This window comes from Podarcis vaucheri (genome assembly GCF_965113315.1).
Source record: "Podarcis vaucheri genome assembly, chromosome: 9".
Classification (NCBI taxonomy): Eukaryota; Metazoa; Chordata; class Lepidosauria; order Squamata; family Lacertidae; genus Podarcis; species Podarcis vaucheri.
The window spans coordinates 26804679-26822890 of NC_138767.1; the positions used below are offsets into that span (position 1 = coordinate 26804679).

The 18212-nt window shown below is 40.7% G+C and overlaps 1 protein-coding gene across 5 annotated transcripts in view; it reads right to left on the bottom strand.

The window, feature by feature from the left end:
* The window catches only part of ZGRF1 (zinc finger GRF-type containing 1), a 32316-nt gene extending 14395 nt beyond the window's left edge, over positions 1-17921 (bottom strand). Inside the window, exons 1-14 of one of the 5 annotated variants that reach the window (XM_082236878.1) lie at positions 17615-17921; positions 15874-15928; positions 15618-15698; positions 15454-15510; positions 14804-14989; positions 11581-13723; positions 10781-10860; positions 10064-10162; positions 9287-9472; positions 8484-8610; positions 6707-7362; positions 5128-5260; positions 2781-2959; positions 835-1022 (exon numbers count right to left, since the gene is read on the bottom strand). In XM_082236878.1, the coding sequence (XP_082093004.1) occupies positions 835-1022; positions 2781-2959; positions 5128-5260; positions 6707-7362; positions 8484-8610; positions 9287-9472; positions 10064-10162; positions 10781-10860; positions 11581-13723; positions 14804-14989; positions 15454-15510; positions 15618-15698; positions 15874-15894 (4136 nt within the window). In that variant the 5' untranslated portion in view covers positions 15895-15928; positions 17615-17921. Of the gene's footprint in view, positions 1-834; positions 1023-2780; positions 2960-5127; positions 5261-6706; positions 7363-8483; positions 8620-9286; positions 9473-10063; positions 10163-10780; positions 10861-11580; positions 13724-14803; positions 14990-15453; positions 15511-15617; positions 15699-15873; positions 15929-17563 lie in introns of all 5 variants that reach the window. The other 4 variants (XM_082236876.1, XM_082236877.1, XM_082236880.1 and 1 more) reach the window with 4 other exon arrangements.
* Between the last annotated feature and the right edge of the window lie 291 nt (positions 17922-18212).

Consider the following 18212-nt stretch of genomic DNA (forward strand, 5'->3'; position numbering starts at 1 on the left):
CAACAGAGTAAAAAAAACCAACTGAATTATGTGAACAACCACATATACCACATGCAATATTGATCAAATAACTATTAAACTCTTCATTAATATTAAGAAATGTTGATTTAAAAGCATCCAAACAGTTTCATACAGTTGTTTCAGGGAAGAATTTCTTGAACACCATGATGCATAACAAATATTAAAGCTGAGGTAAAGTAGCTGATCACCGAAGAATTGATGCTTTTGAATTATGGTGCTGGAGGAGACTCTTGAGAATCCCATGGACTGCAAGAAGATCAAACCTAGCCATTCTTAAGGAAATCAGCCCTGAGTGCTCACTGGAAGGACAGATCCTGAAGCTGAGACTCCAGTACTTTGGTCACCTCATGAGAAGAGAAGACTCCCTGGAAAAGACCCTGGTGTTGGGAAAGATGGAGGGCACAAGGAGAAGGGGACGACAGAGGACGAGATGGTTGGATAGTGTTCTCGAAGCTACCAGCATGAGTTTAACCAAACTAAGGGAGGCAGTGGAAGACAGGAGTGCCTGGCGTGCTCTGGTCCATGGGGTCATGAAGAGTTGGACACGACTAAACGACTAAACAACAACAACAAAGTAGCTCTATGAATATGTGCCATTGCCTTGATGTTACTGGGTCTCATGCTACCGGCACTCTCAGGTAATATTGGGGCTTTTTTTTATATGGACACTTTTGCAAAATAATATGTGAAGGTCAAGTCTGAAGTAGCAGAGAACATTTGTGGTTATTACCCTTCTCTAACGAAGTATGATGTCAGACCAGTAGCTCAACTTCTACTGAGCCAGGCAGTAATATTCATGTTTAGTTAACATACCTCATCAGAAGCTGGCATTCTTCATAGAGGGAAACATTTTGACTCCTGAGGTAGGTTCCAATACTCTTTGTGTCATGAAGTACAACACCAGGCCTATTTTCCTTCTGTCCAGGGTTTACATCCTCTAGCCACTTAAAAAAATCGCATCGATTACCTCTAGGAGCATCACAGGCGTAGAAAAGGCGGCCCTAAAACAAAATGCAAGCCCAAAAGCTAAGTTATATGGAACAGGCTGACCACCCTACACCAGCTTGTTAAAAGTATTAAACTTCACTTCTGAAAAAGATTGTGAAACTTAGGGGAAACTAAGCTTCATAGAACCATGGTTCCTCAAGAGCAAGATCAGTAACCATAGGAAAGCTACTCCCTGTGGTGGCACCCATGATCTGAAACTGTCTGCCTTTGTTGCGTTGTTTCTGTTTAGCACTTCTGTGTCTACAGTTTCGGCAGAGGTTTTCAACCTTTGGTAGTCCATGGCTCCCTTGACCAACCATATTCTTTACTCGGGGGTTCTGTATCAGGGCGCATTTAAGTGGAAATTCTCCCGTTCCGTCACTGCCCCTTTTCAGCACTGTTCTCGGCACACGTGCAAGTAGGAGAACATGCGCTGATTGCATTCAAGTGGGGATTCCCCTGTACCTGGTAAAACTTATGTTGTTTCGTCATTTAGTCGTTTTGCCTATCATTTTTTAAGGCGAAGAAGAAGAAGAAGAAGAAGAAGAAGAAGAAGAAGAAGAAGAAGAAGAGTTTGGATTTGATATCCCGCCTTTCACTCCCCTTCAGGAGTCTCAAAGCGGCTAACAATCTCCTTTCCCTTCCTCTGTGAGGTGAGTGGGGCTGAGAGACTTCACAGAAGTGTGACTGGCCCAAGGTCACCCAGCAGCTGCATGTGGAGGAGGGGAGACGCGAACCCGGTTTCCCAGATTACGTGACTACCGCTCTTAACCACTACACCACACTGGCTCTCCAGTGCAATAGAGCAATAGAGATCATTAACCCACTTGCCAATGTCAAGTGTAACTTTCTGCAGTTTTATCTCTTATCCATGATCCAGCCAAAGTTAGGCACTTTAAAGTTCTCACATCTTGAAACCCATTCCCAATTCGCCTTGACATAAACGAGTCTTAAAAGAGCTTGACATTGGGTGGAGAGTACTCTTGAAAAGTTATATCCCGTTAAGTTCTAGCTGCATTGATCAATGACTGAGAACACTCCCAAGATTAACAGATCCTGAAATAGCCTCCCACTTTTTGGACAACACCCTGGGAAAAAACCAATCACACTATTGAAAACTAACATAGAACCAGTGTGGTGTAGTGGTTAAGAGCGGTAGTCTCGTAATCTGGGGAACAGGGTTCGCGTCTCCGCTCCTCCACATGCAGCTGCTGGGTGACCTTGGGCCAGTCACACTTCTGTGAAGTCTCTCAGCCCCACTCACCTCACAGAGTGTTTGTTGTGGGGGAGGGAGGGAAAGGAGATTGTTAGCTGCTTTGAGACTCCTTAAAGGGAGTGAAAGGCAGGATATCAAATCCAAACTCTTCTAACATAGCATATGCTTAGCAGCTAAATAAACAAAACCAGGAATGCAACCCATTATTACATCTAGTTGTGCCCTGAACCCATTTATTCTGAAACACGTTGCATTGAAATCAGGGGGACCTCAATCCAAATAAATTAGCATAGGAGTGGAGTACAACAGCATCTCATTATTATGATGTCCAAAAAAACCCCAGTCATGGTAATTAATCATTTTTAATAATATTGATATATATATGATAAAAATGTAAGCTCATTCATTGAACACAATTCTATATGTAGCAATTTAGATATTCTAACCATTCAGTTTTACAAAAATATATAAATCTATAGACTTATGTATGAAATGACCTTCAGCATGTATTGTAATATTTCTGTAGAGTACACTTGAGATTACTCAAGAAACTTACCTTATTTGGACCTTCTTTCTTAACCATAACAAGTTTACTCGCCATCTTGTGGTTGCAGAGAGGGGCTGAATTCTCTTGTCCTTGCCCTCTTTTCACTGAGGTATAGAAGGATATATCCACTTTTTCCAGAGCTCGGTGTAGTTTTTGCGACAGCTCAAACAGCAATATGTTTAAATGTTCTTTACACAAAATAAAAACAATAAAAAGTAACTTTTTTAAAAAAAGTTCAGTGTAGTGGGGAAAACCTATTAACTGTAAATACAAGTCCTTTGTGTGTCAAATATTGTTAATTTGAGCTCCTCCAGAAATCTCACCAGTTTCTCACTGCAACTCTTTAAAGGTAATGGAATCACTTTTAAAATCTAGGCCTTTTTCTTCCCCTTTCACCAATGGAAATGTGATCTTGTGAACAACTGAGTTTATTGCTTTGGGAAAGGTGCGGTAACTGAGAGGGTCATGACAGGAGAGTTGCAAGTATTCCTGAATGAAGCAGATTATTTTGACCCACTTCAATCTTGGTTCCTGTCTGGTTCTAGAGCTGAATCAGTCATGGTCACCCTAATGGATGATCTTTATCGGTTTATTTGATCTCTCAATGACTTTTGATACATAATCTCTCAGCAGTTTTTGATTGCATTGACCATGGTATCCTCCTGAACCAGTTCTGTATTGGGAATAGTTTTACAGCGGTTCTAATTCTATCTTACGGGACGCGGGTGGCGCTGTGGGTTAAACCACAGAGCCTAGGACTTGCTGATCAGAAGGTCAGTGGTTCGAATCCCCTCGACAGGGTGAGCTCCCGTTGCTCGGCCCCTGCTCCTGCCAACCTAGCAGTTCGAAAGCACATCAAAGTGCAAGTAGATAAATAGGAACCGCTCTGGCGGGAAGGTAAACGGCGTTTCCGTGTGCTGCTCTGGTTCACCAGAAGCGGCTTAGTCATGCTGGCCACATGACCCGGAAGCTGTCTGCGGACAAACGCCAGCTCCCTCGGCCCATAGAACGAGATGAGCGCCGCAACCCCAGAGTCGGTCACTACTGGACCTAATGGTCAGGGGTACCTTTACCTTTACCTAATTCTATCTTGGCAATCAGTTTCAGGTTGGATGTCATTTTTCAACCCCATGGCACTTATGCTGAAGGATGCTGCAAGATACCATCTTGTCCCCAATGCTCTTCTATATGAAACTGTTGGGAGCAGTTATTAGATTTGCAGAGGTGTCCTCGATACACTGATAACTGATTCTTTGTCTGTAACACATGACTGAGAAGAGTCCCTGAAAGTCCTGGATCAGTATCGGGAGTGCTCCTGGATTCATTCTGCTGCCCTCAGTGGGCAAGAGTCCCTTTTACCAGCTTTGACAATTAAGACTGCTATGGTATGGCCATCTCTGGACTGTAATAGCCTGACCATTATCTAGGCGTTGCATAGGAAGCAATTCGTAAATGAAGTAAGTAAATAAATAAATAGTTACCACAAAGTGGCTCCCCAGAAATATACAACTTGTGAATTGTCTTCAGGCAGTGGCTAAAACACCCCGTGATTTCTGACTTAGAGGAAGAATCAAATACGTTTTCCACAATTTTAGGTTCAATACTTTGAACAATAGCAAATGTTTTGAAGGTTTTCCAGCTCAGCAACTGCAATTCAACTACTCCCAGAGCACTGGCAATGAAGCATCTAAATAAAGCCAAAGTCCTGCCTTCTGCTTATCCATGGGTTTGTGGCTTTTATAATTTTTTCTCATTCGTACTTCATATGTAACATACTGTATCTTTTGGTATGCCATTTGTTTTCCCCAAGTAAAACTACATATTATGCTGAGGAACCATAATTAGAACTCCTGATAGTCTTATTTGCAATTAAAAACAAATTTGCACTTAAATGTTGGGGTGAACAGCAATTATGGGGAATTTAATCCTTCTACCCATTCTAAATTGGTCCCCTAAAAGTTTGTTAATCTTGGTTGGTGGTGGTGGGAAGAGAGAGAGAGAAATGCAGCTTGCAAGAAGCAATTTAGACTGGGAAAGTGGTATGGAACAAAGCAGTTAAACATCCTCTTCTCCAGCATTGCTTCTCCACTAAAATACAGAGACTCTTTGAGTGCTTTTAACCAAAAATGAAAACAATGCACAGATGACATTTTCTGAGATGGTGCAATTTAGACTGCACAGGGAACCATAGAGGTGGCTGAGAATGTGGTTTTGAAGGCCAAATACATGTGGCAACTGTTGAAAAAAAACTGTTATGAGGACAGTCACTCAATATTTTATCTCAGATTTTGTTGCCCCCTAAGAACAACCATCAGTGAATGTACTGCAATGTGGAAATTAAAGGTGTTAGTCATACCCATCAAAGCAGAAGTAAAAACCTGCTTATAATGTGCAGGAGACTGAAACTCAGCTGGGATATACATCTGTCTCTTAGGAACACTGGTAGAGTTCACCATTTCTACACTGGGAAAGAACAATTCACAGGTGTTCTGAAATATAAATAAAAGGCATGCATGTAAAATCATATTTCCTTTCCATCTGATTTAAAACATGGGTAACATATATTCAGGCACATTATATTAGAATTAGAGCATTGACCACCCTCTTTTTCCACACTGACATTAAATATCCCACAAACTGCAATCATGGGGATATAGATATTCATGGTTGCATTCTTACTGCCTATTTACTTCTCCATTCCATCAGCCTAACATCTACAGTGACAAGAGAAATAAAACATCCAAAGGACATGTGGGCCCCTTCATTTCTCAGAGCCACAGTGAGTGACGGGGTGAGCAAAGACTTGTCGCCATAGCTGTGGGAAAACTACTGCTATGGCAACAGGTTTTCAGCTCTCTTCAAATACATCACCACCTGCAGGATGTCTTGTGAATAGCAAAGGGGACTCTTGTGAGATTGCTCTGGCTGCAGCACTACATGACAATGCATATACAAGGGGAGACAGTCCAGTTCTTTGCTGCACTGCTGAGTCAAAAGACTGAGCAGGAACAAGAGGAAGAGGATGCTTGTAAGCCCCTTCTCCTACATTTCTGCAATCAAGAAAAGCAGCAACCCTAAGGATTATAATGTAGTACAAGGACATATAACTCCCACCTCCACTGGGCATAGCTGTCAATTTACAGATTTGAAAATAAGGGACCAGCAGCCTCAAAAATAAGGGACCAGCAGCCAAAATAAGGGATTTTCCAAGCACAGGTATGTTCAGTTTCTGAGCCCCTCCAAGCCAAAGGAGGAAAGCCCAGCCAGCAGCCAAACGAAGCCTCAAGCGGTGGTTCCCACAGCGCAGCAACCCGGCAAAGGGGATGCAGCAAGGAAAACCACAATCACCTCTCCGCTGGGAAGCGCTGAGCAAAGGCGAGTCCCCAGGCAACAAGGCCGATTTGATCGGCACAAGGCATGCAAGCTCCACCCCCCAGTCGTTCTTAGACTCCTTATTGGGTGAGCAACACAGCCAAGCAACACAGTTGGAGCCTCCCTCCTCCCAGGCTGGCAGGGAGGGAAGGAGAGGAGCTGCTTCCTTTCAAACCCGGGAAATTTAAGGGACATCATCAATAAGGGACAGCAGCGGAACACAACGCTGGGATAAGGGACTTTCCCGCCAAATAAGGGACAGTTGACAGCTATGCCGCTGGGCCACATCTATGGGTGGTCAAGGACTTTGTAAGAGAAGCATTGTCAGGAACCTGATGTTCTATAGTGAAATGTTTTTTGATGTAGACAATAAAATGCAAGATCAGGGTTGATTTCCTTTATATAATATTTCAAACTGAGCTGTAAATGCTATTTGAATATGTAAAAAACAAACAAACCACTTTATAGATGAACATATGACTAAACTATCAAATATTCACAACTATTATTGGAAACTGCTTTGGCAAAATCTATTCCTGAGACTTTTGTGAACAGTTATATACCTTGGTGTGTCTGGTTGAACTGTGGCAATTCAGCTGACCTAGCACCTTTAGTCCTTCCTCAGTGGAAAAATTCTGATTTAAGTGCAGAGAAAGTTTCTGTCCTTCTGAAACAGAATCTTGGCTGCTAAAGTTTCGCTGCTGTTTACAAAGCACGCTTTTCAGCATCTGTGGATGCCCAAAGTCTGGAGGGCTTTCATTGATGGCATGACTCCAACCCTCTCCTATGTCATGCAGTGGCATTCCAAAGGCACTCTCAGCTCGGATGTCATCAGTCATGACCACTTCGCTGCTGTTTTGAGTTCTCAAGTCACTATGAGTTGTGTTTTGGTACTTCTGCCACTTGCTTTGTCTCTTTTGTTCTGATACATTAGGGAATGCAGACTGTGTGATCACCCCATGTCTTTCTTCTCTACACTTTTCATGCACAAAGGTTTCACACATCCTGTCCTCAGGCCCTAATATTTTTGACTTGCCATACATGCTTATTCCTGAGAAACCAAAGGACTGCTGGCCTCGCTCACATGTCTTTACACTGGAATAAACTAAGTCAGGAACTTCTCCATCTATAGGTACAGTCACAACTGGAGTTCGTGCTCTAAGGGGCTGTAGGAGTATAGATGTATCATCATCTTCTGGGCAGCTGGACTCTTCCATCTCTATGAAGCAGAGAGTTTTAGAAAGTGTCAATATTCAAAACAATGTCTTCCCTCCAAGTTTCCTGAGCGCTCTACTCTGATTTCCTTAAATCTTGACTTTTCTACAGCAAAGATTTCGGCTGTATTTGCATTTCTTACTCAAAAGATTAAGACAAACCTAGCATAGCCAGTTAACTGAGAAAAGGTTCTTGATGTGGATAGTAATGTGTATCTTAATTACAGTGGTACCTTGGTTTTTGAACAAAATGCATTCCGGGAGTCCATTCCCATTCAAAAAGTAAAGCACAGCTTCTGATTGGCTGCAGGAATGTCCTGCAGCCAATTGGAAGCTGTGCTGGACATTTGGCTTTCGAAAATCGTTCAAAACACTCACTTCCAGGTTTCAATCATTCAGGATTTGTTCGGGAGCCAAGGCGTTCGGCTTCCAAGATACAACTGTATTCTACCTAGGACAGCTCAGTCAGACCTCAGCCAGAGCCATTCAGTGATATACAACACAACAGAGGAAGGTTTCAGAAGGACGGAGTGGGGGAAAGGGGTCTCCTTCCTCCTTTCACCAAATCATAAAGGACTCCTTTCCTAGGGTAGCTGAAATCCTAAACAGGAGCACTCTTGTTATGAGCTGGGGATACATCAGAACACTATGTTTTAGATTCTCACTTGTTAAACTTCTTAGCTGTTTCGTACTGGAGAAAATAATTGAGGTGTGGGAGGAAACAATGGCTTGGATCCTTGTCTTAAACTCAATGAATGAAAGAAGCATCTGTTCATAAAAGAAGAATGGAACTCACAAAATATGTCCTTCCATGAGCAGAAGGATCTCTTCCACTCATGGAGGGTGGGGAGGCAGAGTCCAAGTCGTTTGTTCCAATAACAATTCTAAGCCAGAAAAACAAACCACATTGTCTAAAAGCTTACAATACATACATGTAATCAAAGCAGGCTAAGACTGTTCAGAATGTACATATTATCTCATTGCAATGCTATAAGAATCTGAGATCTATCACTCTGGTATCCAACACTTGCAAGCCAACTTTTGCACGAGGGTGCCTACTTTTTCCCCTTGCTATGTCTGCTGGCACAACCATTAGTAACAACAGTAACAAACAAAGCATTCTTACGAAAAAAGTTTTTTGCATTGTCCATAGGTAAATCTGGAGATACCCTTGTCACCAGGAAATCGTTTTCTTCTGCTTCTATCACTGCCTTTTCACTGCATGAATTTGGGACAAAGTGGCAGTAAGGAGCCTGTGAAGACTGCAGAGAAACAATTGTAAAGTTAAAAAATCAAGCACACCCAGTTGAATGAACTTAGATCTTTCACATTACTTTTCATTACAAAAAAACCCCAAAACAAAACAATGATAATGAATGATACCCAAACATCACATGAACAGGCTTCTGGTCATGCAACAGAAATTTCAAACAATGCTCTACAGAGTTTCAAGCAAAGGAAAGGAAAGGAAAGGAAAGGAAAGGAAGCAGGGCCCTTACTCCCCAAAACAAGAGAAAATCTAAAATCAACACAGGGAAAGATAACAAAATGGAGAGAGAAACAAGCCAAGGAAATGACAGATGTGAGCAGGTACAGTTACACATAATTGTTTTTGGCTACCCCATGAAAATGCAGACTAAACCAGGGTTTGCAGAAACAGCGAATTTTGAAGAGGGATTAAAAGGTGGCACCATGTACATATTAAGGAAGATGTTCAATGCACCAGAAGGACCAAGGGAATTAAGTATATGAACACATTTTCAGAGAAGTCATTGAGAGATTTATGTCAGGAATGGGCCAACTGAGGTCCTTATTTGCAACTTTCATCTTTTAAACCACGTTTATGGTCACTTAATAAATTATTTCACATTTTTGCCATATGTTCATTGATTAAATAAAGCTTTCTATAAAAAGCATTCTACAGTTTACCTGAATAAAGCTAGGCAGCACAAGGCTGCCTAGTTCTTGGGCTGAGAAAAAACAGCCATCCTTTGTAGCAAGTTCAAATTCTGTCATATCAGCCTGTGGATCCCATCTAAGATGTGAAGAGGGTACTCTCATCATTATCTCACTAGCTGCAGATCCTCTCACTTGGTACCCTTGAAATTCAGCTAGCTACATATATTTAAGAGATTAATAAAAGGAAATCATAGGAGAACAAAGAACTACAATTTAGCACAAAGTATTTGTTGCTTGGGCCTGCCAGGGTAGAAGGTGGGAGTTGGATTGTCACACATTTTTGGAATGCCAGCCAGGAGCCAACAAGCCTGAGTTTTGGGCCACTCAACAGATTCATATTCCAGCCGCACCCCAGGGCTTTCTACTCATCTCTGCTGGATGAGAGAAGGCTAACAACTATTCTAAGCAAACCTCAGCCATCAACATTAGAGGTTAGGAGGCCATCCTTATTCATTATACCATTGAAAATTAGCCTTCAGTGATAAAATAAGAGATGAGATGGGAACTTTAATGCTGTCAATGAAGAGTTAGTACCCAGGATCCAAAAAGCTTGTTTAGGTGTGCTGAAGAGCTTGCACAGACTGTGGACGTTTTACACCTGGCCCTCCAGGTCATATTACAAACTGCTGTTTAAAAATTCCAGTTTCAAAAGTAGTCTGAGAAGGTCCTGAGATGCATGGTGGCAGTGAAATTTTTGGAGGTGTTGGCCGTGGGAGGTTTTCCAAGTCATCTCTTTGTAAGCTATACCTTCGTTTGACTGTCAGCCACTTCAAAAGGAACCTGGTCATGTAGCATGTTTACTGTAGCTGCTGTGGGCTTCTCTGCATCAGTGTTTGAGGAAGTATCCTGGAAATGATCAGAAATGGGTCAAGAGAAGGATGCACCATTCTGTACTTAGTACAGTCTCATTTTGAAATGCAGTGATATAATACAACCAGCTCATTGCCTTCAGAAGGGTGAAAGGCAATACAATTTACAGTTTCTTAAAACAACTATTTATGAGCAAAAGCCCTACAAATCTATTTTACATTTGTGTAGGAAAAATGAATTTCCATACTGGAGTAGAGCAAATGTTCTATCTTGTCCTTTACCTACTGCAATCCTCTCCCACAAACCATCTCAACTCAAAATTTTCTTTAACATGATGATGCAGTGAACTTATCAAATGAAATACGTTTTCTCCAATACCCACAATTTATGATGATGATTACTATTACTTTAATTTTTAATTTTAATTTTTATGCCCCAATGAGTGTGGAGTAGTGTTGGCAATTTTTACTCCATCTCACAAAGCTCTTACTCTCTGCAGCCAGTTTTCAGGCGTTCAGAGGGGGTGGCTGATAGGAACACAGAAGACGACAGTGAAGTGGAAAATACATACAAGTAGATGGGCCTTCAGCTTGTGTAATGGGATATTTACATAAAAGCTATTAGTGATGAATTACAAAAGTCCAAAAAGGTTACCATTTTAGGAGAGCCAGAATGCAGGCAAGATGTTATCTGCACATCTTCAGAAAGTGGAACGTCAGGAAACTGTTGTGTAGCTACAAAAGAGAGAAAAGCGCAATAAGCCTCAGTCATGAAGCTAGTTCAGTGATTAAATATTGAATATCTATCTTGCATTCAAGTTGAGTGATGTTTTCAAAGTCAATGCATTGCTTATAGGAATGTTAGATGCTAACTACACATATTTTACTTTAGCGTTATTAGCCACATCAGTGACAAACATGCTGCAAAGAATTCCACTGGTCTTGTTTTGATGTTACCGTAAACCATATCGGTTTACCATTAAGTTGCCTGGACTTGGTTGTTTTGCTCCTCCCCACAAGCACATGAAAGAAACCAAACCATGATCCCTAGCTTACCATTATGTCCAAAGTGGACTGTGGTTTGCTTCACCCAAACTACTATTGAAAAGCCAGTAACAAACCTTGGGTATAGTGTGGTTTGTTTGGAGCAAAACAAAACATGATCTCACCATGGAGAAGACATTTCCTTAGGAATGCTCAGTGGAGGGATGATGGGAGTTGGAAGCCCAACAACATCTGGAGGGCTACAGGTTCCCCATCCCTATTCTAAAGTAAGGTATTATCTCTTTTATTTCAGGATAATCAAGGAGACTGTTTCACATGCAGTACAAAACTGCTTTTGACAATGAATTAGCTCTCCTTACATTTACATTCTAGAAAAATGAACTAGGAAAACCAGTAGAAAAGTACAATCAATATTTCAAAACAAAATTAAAAAAAGAAGAAGCTAATAACCTTCAGGTCTTGCTGGCTTTTGTTTTTTTCTTAGTCTCTCCCTCGGTAGCAAAGAAGTACTTTCCTCTATCATTTGCAGGCTTTCTAAGGCTGTGCTATGTTCTGTAAGTGATTTTAACAGGCTGAAACCATTTACCAGCTGGGGAAGGCTTGAAGAGTCAAGTGAAGATTCAACACAAATAGAATCCTTTCCTTCATATTTACTGAACTTGTTAAAAAAATCCAAGTTATTAACTGCATTTTCATTTCGATCCATTTGTGATTCATCTGAAGTCTCACAAGTTAAGGGATGAGGGAGTTGCCTCAAATCCAGATTTTTTTCTGAAGCAGCATCATTTTTGTCTGAAATATACTGAGGGGAACCATGAGAAATATTGTATTTTTCAGTGAGGACTAGCAAATGATTGCTCTGTTTCATGTTGTTATGACAAATACCTAAGGAACTAGGTTGGCAATTACCTGCTTCAACATCAATACCTTCTTCATTACTTTTGTCCATGAGGCAACCATGTAAAATAGCAGGAACATTCCCTTTTCCAAGACGAGTTGTTGGATTATGATATTCACTATCATTCACATCACAGTCCATATCATTCACCATTAACAAGTCTGTACCAAGATCTCTGTGATTACATATATTTTGGATATTTATTGCATTTGTCTCTACCTTTTCATCAACAATTATAGCCTCTAAATGTGGCAGCTTTTTAAGAAATGGAAGAGTTGCACAATTTTCCTCCTTCTTTTTAGGTTCCTCAGAGATTTCATCACAAACTTGCAGTGACTGGCATTCTGAGACATAATTCACACCTCCATCTTGCAGAAATGTGGGCTGCACATTATCTTCCCCTTTACTACTACAAGCTTTTATGTTACTGTTCACTTGAACACCGGTCTCAAATGGTGCTTCAGTTTCCCGCTTAAAGCATGCTGAACCTTGTGAAAATGTGTGGTTGCTATGAAGTTTTCCATCCTCTGTGTCACTAAACTCTAGTTTATCCAACAGATTGAAGTTAACCTCTATAAACTGCTTTTCTGTGTCACCAAACTCTCCATCTGCAGAATTATTTGAGAAACGTTCAGAACATATTGCTGGATAAGATTCATTTTGCGGCTGATGGCAAAACCCATCCAAATTATCAATCTCTGTGCATTTATTGGATGTGAAGAGTTTATCAGCATTACAATCTGAGTAATTCATACTATCAACAGATGATAAAACTGTGCCATTCTCTTTCCACACAATTGATTCAGCTGGTACAATACTATGTGGTTGGTGTTTGACAGAACTATTACTGACAGGAGACATAATGATTTTCACGGAAACAGGCACTTCTAGAATTTTTTTATGGCCCTCAGTGTATTGGCTCCTATTATCAGTGCCATCCTCCTTCAAGTCCTGAAGATCGCTAGCATTCTTATCATTGTATTCTCCCTCAACTTTGTCAGGAGACTTTTCGGCTAAAGACAATGGCAAATATACATCCCATCGGCTTTTTGTTTTTACATTTTTTTCTGAGAAATGCAGTGGTGCTATGTATTTAATGGTTTCTTTGGTTGTGTTGTTTGCAGAGCTCAGAAGAGGTGCCATCTTTTCTTTGAAGAAAGACTCTGTGCTTCTTGATGATTCAGATAAAAGTGAGCCTTCCTGATGGAATTCTGATTTCATCATTGCTGGTGATTGATTTCCCAATGATATATTAGTTTCACCCTCTGAAACTTTAGAATGTTTTTGTCCCCCGCTCAGAATTGCTAAGATTTGTGCTTTACTCCTGGCATTCTGCAAAACTGCCAAACTGTTACTTGCATGGTAGATTGATTTGGCCATTCCGTTATCCAGTTGAAATCCTGACTCCAAATATTCACCATCTTCAACATCAGTACTATGGATTCTACTTTGTACCACTTTATGAGTAAAAGCGGGTGGAGTGACAGAATCAGCATCAGAGCCATTCATTTTGAAAGCGTTCTGATTCAATTCTGAGTGTAACTTAGTATTGTAGGGGACAGAAAATAAAGGGGAACTGGCATAGAACTGAGAAGGGAAGGATGAATGAGGCTCCTTGGATGAAGGTGATGCTACTGCTGAAGATACTTCCATTGTTGTCATTTTCTTTTCCACTTGCCGTGGCCCTTGGAAACCCTAAGAAGAGAATATTTTCAATTTGTGGGAAGTTTAACAATTGAAGTTTTAGAATTAAGAAGCAGAGATATTACTATACTGTATTTACTTGTTCTATATTTGTTATGCAATATTTTACTGAATCACTAAATTAAAAAGACTGAAAAGAATGTGTTTCTTATATAACAAAATCTGAATACATCTAAGTAGGATAAAATAACTTTTACAGTCTCCTTAATAGTAACGAGGTCCCCCACCTGAGCCCATGAAACAATGATGTGCAGTTCTATGTACAGTGGTACCTTGCAAGACGAATGCCTCGCAAGACGGAAAACTCGCAAGACGAAAGGGGTTTTGGTTTTTTGAGTTGCTTCGCAAGACGATTTTCCCTATGGGCTTGCTTCGCAAGACGGAAACGTCTTGCAAGTTTGTTTCCTTTTTCTTAAAACCGTTAATACAGTTGCGACTTGACTTCGAGGAGCAACTCATAGCACGCGGTGTGGTAGCCTTTTTTGAGGTTTTTGAAGACTTTGGTGATTTTTGAAGCTTTTCCAAAACTTTTCCGAACCCGTGCTTCGCAAGACGAAAAAAACCACAAGACGAAAAAACTCGCGGAACGAATTATTTTCGTCTTGCGAGTCACCACTGTATTGTATGGATTTTACAACCCAGGAGGCACATTCCCCCAAGATTAACCTTCAGCCAGCAGTGGGCATGGTCACCCCACTCGATTAATCAGTGTCCACAAAGCACTTCCTGCTCTATAGCTGATGGATCCCCTTGCACAGTTTGCTTCAATTTACTGTGTTTTACTCGCCTGATTATGCATTATATCTACTGGTGTTAGCCAATGAGCAATACAGTAAGTGACTTGGAACACCTTATATTGTAACACACTTTGTACTTAAGAGGCTCGAGATAAAAATGATCATCTGTGAAACTGTCACATGCAGTTCAAATAGTAAAAAATCAGAGCTTTTTTTGCTCCTCCCCCCAAAAAAAATTCTAAGTAGCTGTAGATCTCTATCTCTCTCACTTATTCAAAAGGCTTCCTTCTACAGTGTGTGAGTGTAAAAAGGAGAGAGAGAAAGAATGACATACAGTATGTTTTCGTTTTAGGCCAACTGGCAGACGCAGAGATGAAGAGGCAGAAGACTTCAAATGACTTCTTATTAACACTGGTACTTCTGTGTTCTTTGGCTGATCACTAAAACCAATTTCAGAAGTTTTCTCAGCTTCAACCGTGATTAAATATTTCTCACTTTCTAAATCATCTCCTGGCTTTACCTAAAGAGAGAAATATGTAGTAGTGAGTATATATAAATTCATACTGAATGCAACACATAATGCATTAATACAACTTCCACGATTTTGTTATATATGCAATGTGTATATATTCCAAGTTTTAAGCTTTCATTTCCTCCTTCATCCTCAACAATGGAGAAAAAGAAAGCTTCATCCCCACCCACACCTATCCCTGAGGAGGAAGGGGGTGAAAGGATATCAGTGCCTGTTGCTGCTGTGCAAAGCACCAGGAAGATGGCTGCAAAAAAAATGCTGTGTTTTTTCCTGGCACTTTGGACAGCAACAGCAGGCACTTTAAACCCTGCTGGCTTTCTTCTTTCCCTTCCATGGGCCTCAACAAATGTGACCAAGATAAGCCAGCAGAGTTTGAATCAACTAAACAAGCAACCTGTCTTCCAGAATTGCTAATCAAGTAAAAAAAATTAAGGAAAATAAAAAGCATGTACCTGGAACTTCACAAATATGCTATCCAAAACCTGTCCTTTGTCATCACATAAAGTTGCCTGTATTACAACAAAAAGAAAAATAGAAGAATGGTACTTCATTGAGCAACAAAACAGTAACACCCACAGATGGTATCAGTATAATACTTTATTAATCAATATTTTACCTTATTGCCCCCTAGAGGGGACTTCAAAATTCCGTCTTGCCACACTTTAGATTTTTTAGTCTTTTGGTGTGTGTATAAAACCTGTTTTGATATATAAAGAAACGTTTCAGTGACATTTCAAAATTAATTTTATTATATTTCATTGTATTATATTTTTAATTGATGATTGTGAGCCATCTTAGAGGGATGCCATGTCATCCTGATGTATGTGGAATATTGTTCTATATAATTTATAGTTGAAATATCAGAAACTCACCGTAAATTCCTGAGAAGCCATCACAGCTGGTTTGCACTTCCAAATTTCATACAACCTGAAAGAAATAATATCCTGTTTAAAGCAACTGAACTTAATGTCCAGAAACCACAGACACACATGCATTCCTTTTTAAATAAATATTTCCTATAACTCATTCTATAACCCCTTAACTGCAATCCAAATTCCTTGAAGTTAAAAAAGCAATTTAAAATACAATCTCATTTATGTCTTCTCAGTGTAATCCTATATACAGTATGTCCATTTTTCAATGGAGCTTAGTTCCAGTTTAGTTTGTAAAGAACTTATACCTTAGTAGTTAAGCATGAGAGACATTCATCAGCTGTATCAACAACAGACCCTTAGTTTAAAAATTAATGTTGAGCTTTGCTGATTTTAAAGATTCTACAGAAATTTAAAGCAGTGTTTTCTTTAAGTTAGCCTCAATTTCATACAACTACCACAAGGTGTCTCACATTTCAATGCAGTATGTTTCTCTGAAAAAAACATTAAATCTGTAAAATGATATCTTGATTAATCTGCTAACTAGTTGAGTTCATTGACTACAAATCTAAAATGGGAATAATTACTTCTAATGAGAAATATCATTTATAAAAAAGCCATTTAGTACTGATACCATTAATGTATACAGGACTATCAGCAGCAGGCAAAAGGTTTCTTTTGGGAACAAGGGAAGTGAGAGAGTGCAGCAAAGTCCTGAACCCTGATGAAATCAATGTATCACACACTTATCTCCTCTAAAACAGGGATCAACAGATTGCAGGATGTACTAGTAGAAAATAAAGGACCCTGAGATCCATCAGCGAGAGACAGGTGCAAAATACATACACTTTGAATTCTGGAACTCTAAACACATAGAGTTGTTCTGACAAACTGGATGGAGTTTGCAGTACTTTTGTCATTTCATTAGTATAATTGGGGAGGGAGGATCGTTTTGTTGTTGCTACTGCTGAACAATTAGCATTAGAAAATCTTACCAATCTACTTCAAATTGCCCAGCTATCTACCAATACTTTAGATCCCAGCCAACCTTCTGCCCACCCTTCTCCAATACTCATTTTCATGTTTTGAAACTGTTTTAAAAACGCTCAAGCAGTTGAAAAAAATATATTTAATAAGGGAAAGAGATGGGGCAGTGTGAGGAAAGGGTAGCACTATCGCAGTGCTTTTCTCAGGCCTTGCTGCCAACTCTGCCTCGCCCCACCCCATCCTAGTGAGCAAGTGACAACACTGTCACAGCGGGGGCTTCACAGTTGCAGCACTGTGCCACATCTGCCATTTCGTTTATTATTTTATTATTATATCTACATCCCAGCTTTCCTCCAGTGAATTCAAGGAAGCCTAAGTCATTCTCTCCCCCTACGCGCTTCCTTTCTCTCTCTCTCTCTCCTCACAACAATACTGTGAGGTAGGTTAGGACAAGTAATCTTGACATCCTACGCTCTTTTAAAAGGTGGCTTTTCTTGGGGAGGGGGGTTATTGGGTTGTTGTTGTTTTTATTTTGATTATATATTTCGTGGTTTTATATTTTGATTTTGTTTTGTGAACCGCCCCGAAACCTCCAGGTATAGGGTGGTGCTGTATATAAACTCAGTAAATAAATAAATCTCGCCCGCCCCCCGAAGTCGCTGTCCCCGGCCGGCCACCCTCGACAAAAGGTGAACGAACGAACCGAAGACTCGCCTTCCGAGCCCGGCTGCTTTCAGAAAAGAGAGCGACTCACTCGCCAGCCCTGACCGCAGTCGCGCGCTTCGGCCTGGCTCTCTCTCTCTCTCTCTCCCGCCCACACCCGACGCAGTTTCTCCCAGTTTCTGAAGTTTCCCGCTCGGCCAGCTGACGACGATGACGCCCTCACCGCGCGACGCGGCGAGGGTCAGCCGAGAGAGCCTAAGGCCGAGGAGCGTCTCCAATGCCGTCAGCCAATGGCGAAGCGTCCATCATAGAGTCGGCGCGGATAGAGCGGGCGCCATAGGAAACGTCGCCTTGCCCCACCCCCCCCAGAAGGGAAGAGAAATAGGTTATAGATCCACGCGGCAGAGCACTTCCACTGCTAGGGAAGGTAATGAGCGTCGTCGCTCTAATATGAATTTGTATAGGATTAAACGGAGAGACAAAAACAGCATTCCATCTGCAGCATTCTGAATGTAAAACCAAATGGTCTCCATGAAAGGTTTTGCGCTGTAATTTATATTGGAATTGTATAGGGTAGTTACTACGGAGATGCCTATGGACAGAACAGTTCTACTTTTGCTCCCAAAGGGAAACGTAAAGGGCCTCCTTTTTTAATTTTTTATTTCTTGGAGGCTTAGTGTCAGTCTATA